This window comes from Stegastes partitus, unplaced genomic scaffold (assembly GCF_000690725.1).
Source record: "Stegastes partitus isolate 25-593 unplaced genomic scaffold, Stegastes_partitus-1.0.2 Scaffold439, whole genome shotgun sequence".
Classification (NCBI taxonomy): domain Eukaryota; kingdom Metazoa; phylum Chordata; class Actinopteri; family Pomacentridae; genus Stegastes; species Stegastes partitus.
In genome coordinates, this window is record NW_007578170.1 from 405,350 (window position 1) to 408,286 (window position 2,937).

Consider the following 2,937-nt stretch of genomic DNA (forward strand, 5'->3'; position numbering starts at 1 on the left):
CGTCCTTTTGTGTGTCTCGGAGGTGATTTTATTTGTTTATGTTCATTTTAAGTCTCCTTGCGTTCGGTTCTGACTCTCTGCGGTTGGTTTGATTCTCTTTGTGCTCTGTTTGTGTGTTTTCGTTGCCGTTTTGCATCTCTTGGAACTTCTTTTCTCTCCGTTAGTGTTGATTTTGCATCTTTTTGCGTCTCTTTTATTCAGTTCTAACGTCTTTCTGGTTATTTTCAGTGTCGTCTATTTGTGGTTCGAGTGTTTTTGCAGCTGTTTTGCTTGTGTTTATCCTTTTGTGTGTCTAAGAGATGATTCTATCTTTGTTTCTTTGTCTGCTCGTGTTAATTTTGTGTTTCTTTGTATTTGTTTCTGTTGATTTGCATCTTTTTCTGGTCTTTTTTTTAATCTCTTGTGTGTCTCTTAGTGCTTGTTTTGGGTTGTTTTGTGTCTCTGCTGCTGTTTTTTTTTTTCGTTGGCGTGAGTTCGTTTGGATCCAGTAAAAGCTGGACCTGTTCAAAGTTGTGAAAACGGAGGAGTGTTTACAGAAAGCCTCCCAAAATACTGGATTAATCCTGGAAAGCTGCTGATGTTTCTCCTCGTTAAAGGACCCACCTGGACCCCACAGACCTTCTTCTGGTGCTTAAAGTCCCTCCTCACTCCTGATTCTGCTTTCGTCTCATTTCAGCTGCTCTCAGACATCGAGGAGCATCTGAAGTGCACCATCACACAGTGTGAACCCGACCTCAAAATCCCCGTCGACGAGTTCGACGGGAAGGTGACGTACGGACAGCGCAGAGCTTTAGGAGGTAACCGTGACGACACCAATCACCGTTTAAATCACACCTGCGTCAGTGTGTTCTCTTCTTTCACGCTGATCTGGACCGACACGCCTGTCGTCTTTGTGCAGGTGGGAACTACAAGGGCCACGTGGACGTTTTGGCCCCGACGGTCCAGGAGCTGGCGAACCTGGAGAGAGAAGCCCAGACGTCGTTCCTTCACCTGGGATACCTGCCCAACCAGCTGTTCAGAGCCTTCTAAACACTACACAGTGGAAGACGCAATGTGAAGCTTCTGTTTGCATTCAGGCGAAAATATATCAACAAAACTCCTAATTTACATGAATTAAATATTGAAAGATGTAAAAAGGTGTCATCGAGTACGTCGACCTCCTCCAACCAGATCCTTGTTGTTTGGTTGAGTCGTTTCTCCTCCAGATGTTGAGCCTGTTGAGGTTGAAGATCGTCTTTAGTTCCTCTTTAAAGTTAAAACAGAACTGAGAACGTTACTGGAAATGTTCTCGTTGATGAAGTCAATATTTAAGTTCACACGTGGAGGAAAAAGTCAATGAATTGAAGTGACTCGATGTTTTCTTTTCTGAAATAAACTGTTGGACTCAGTGTTGCTCAGTCTGGACTCAGTTTCTGGTGTTTCATCTGGAGGGAAAAGGCAAATCTATGTTTGGGCCTTTTTTAGTACAAATTCAACTTTTGGGCACAAGTTTATATCAGTTAATACATTTTTTTCACATATTTACATCAGCTATAAATGCTTTTTAATACAGTTTAGGGTTTTTCATGTCTATTTGTAAAATGTTGTATCAGTTATTACTGCTTTTTGTTCAAATGTACTAGTTTTAAATGCTTTTGTAGACAAATTTACTCATGATATAAGTGCCCTGTTGTGTACAAATTAGTTTTTTAAAATTATTTTTACGAATATTTGTATCTGTTATAAATGCGTTTCTGCTTAGAAATTATATCAGCTATCAATATACTTTTATTCACAAATTTATGTAGCTTATAAAAGCCTTTTTTTCATTCAAATTTACATCAGTAATAAATGTCTTTAGTGTAGAAATTAGTCAAATCATGTTTTACATTTTTGTGCATAACTTTGACATCAGTTTTTATTTTTGTTCACATTTTTTTTTTTTATGCATTTTTCTACACAAATTTACATAAGTTATCAATGCATTTATATCAGGTTTTAATACATGTTGTACACATCAATTTATAGGCTGTTTTTCCTGCACAAATCTATCGGTGAAAACGTTTTTGTGCGTTTAATTTTTACCTACTTGTTTTGTGTTTAAATAAATTCTAAATAAATAGCAGGCGCATGTTTAAGAAAAGTATTTATTCGTTTCTGAGGTCATATAACAGCTTTGAGCTCAAATTGTTGATGAAAACTGATTTTTTTTTTTTTCATCACTGACCATCCGGTTTGAGACTTTTAATTTGAAATCCCGCTGTTGTCTTGTGTCGTCAGTTCCGGCCGCAGCCGAGAGTCATTTCTGATTCAAACTAGCGACTTAAAATCATTGACTTTTGCATGAAAACGCGTAAAAAGCAGCGTGTGGACGCAGCGTTTGGAGTCCGGGAGTGAGAGGAAGGTTCCGGGTCCAGGAGGTGAGTCCGCTGCTGCGTTTCTTCATGTTCTGATCGATCCTAGCTCAACTCAAACCGATCGATCCTGTTTGTTTTGGGCCTTTATTTACTGTTAACTCGCAGCTTTCCATGTTCAGGGAGAAAGTAGCTCAGCTCTGTGCTGCTGCGGTGCTGGACGGGACCAGGACCTGGTTTTATGGAGTTAAATGTGTGTGTTGTGGCTCCGGGACGAGGCTCTGGTTAGCTAGCTGGTAGCAGCAGCTAATGTTGTTTTAATGTTGTGCTAATGAAACTACTGACTGCTGGTTTTGTGTCTCAGACTCACTGAGGAGGAGGATGGCAGGATCACGCTGATGCTGTCAACAGAAGACCAACACCAGGACTTCAGGTGATACATGAAGAACTTATTAGTCTTTGTTGCTTTTATTGGTTCTCTGTTTAACGTACAACAACAACAACAGCTTTATGGAAGAAGTTAGCTGGCTAGCAGTGGTGGCTAGCATCACAAAAACCAGCTAATTATGGTGTTACTAGCATGGTGCTACATCCAGATAACTAT

General features: G+C 39.8%; 2 protein-coding genes across 2 annotated transcripts in view; both read left to right on the forward strand.

Moving 5' to 3' along the window:
- Positions 1-1,392, forward strand: part of ddx1 (DEAD (Asp-Glu-Ala-Asp) box helicase 1) — an 11,561-nt gene extending 10,169 nt beyond the window's left edge. The window contains exons 23-24 of the mRNA XM_008286183.1: positions 677-797; positions 899-1,392. Of these exons, the coding sequence (XP_008284405.1) occupies positions 677-797; positions 899-1,029 (252 nt within the window). The 3' untranslated portion in view covers positions 1,030-1,392. The remainder of the gene's footprint in view (positions 1-676; positions 798-898) is intronic.
- Positions 1,393-2,257: 865 nt separating this feature from the next.
- LOC103360428 (uncharacterized) overlaps positions 2,258-2,937 on the forward strand; it is a 10,211-nt gene continuing 9,531 nt past the window's right edge. Inside the window, exons 1-2 of the mRNA XM_008286173.1 lie at positions 2,258-2,399; positions 2,698-2,766. The gene's annotated coding sequence lies outside the window, so the exon portion shown is untranslated. The remainder of the gene's footprint in view (positions 2,400-2,697; positions 2,767-2,937) is intronic.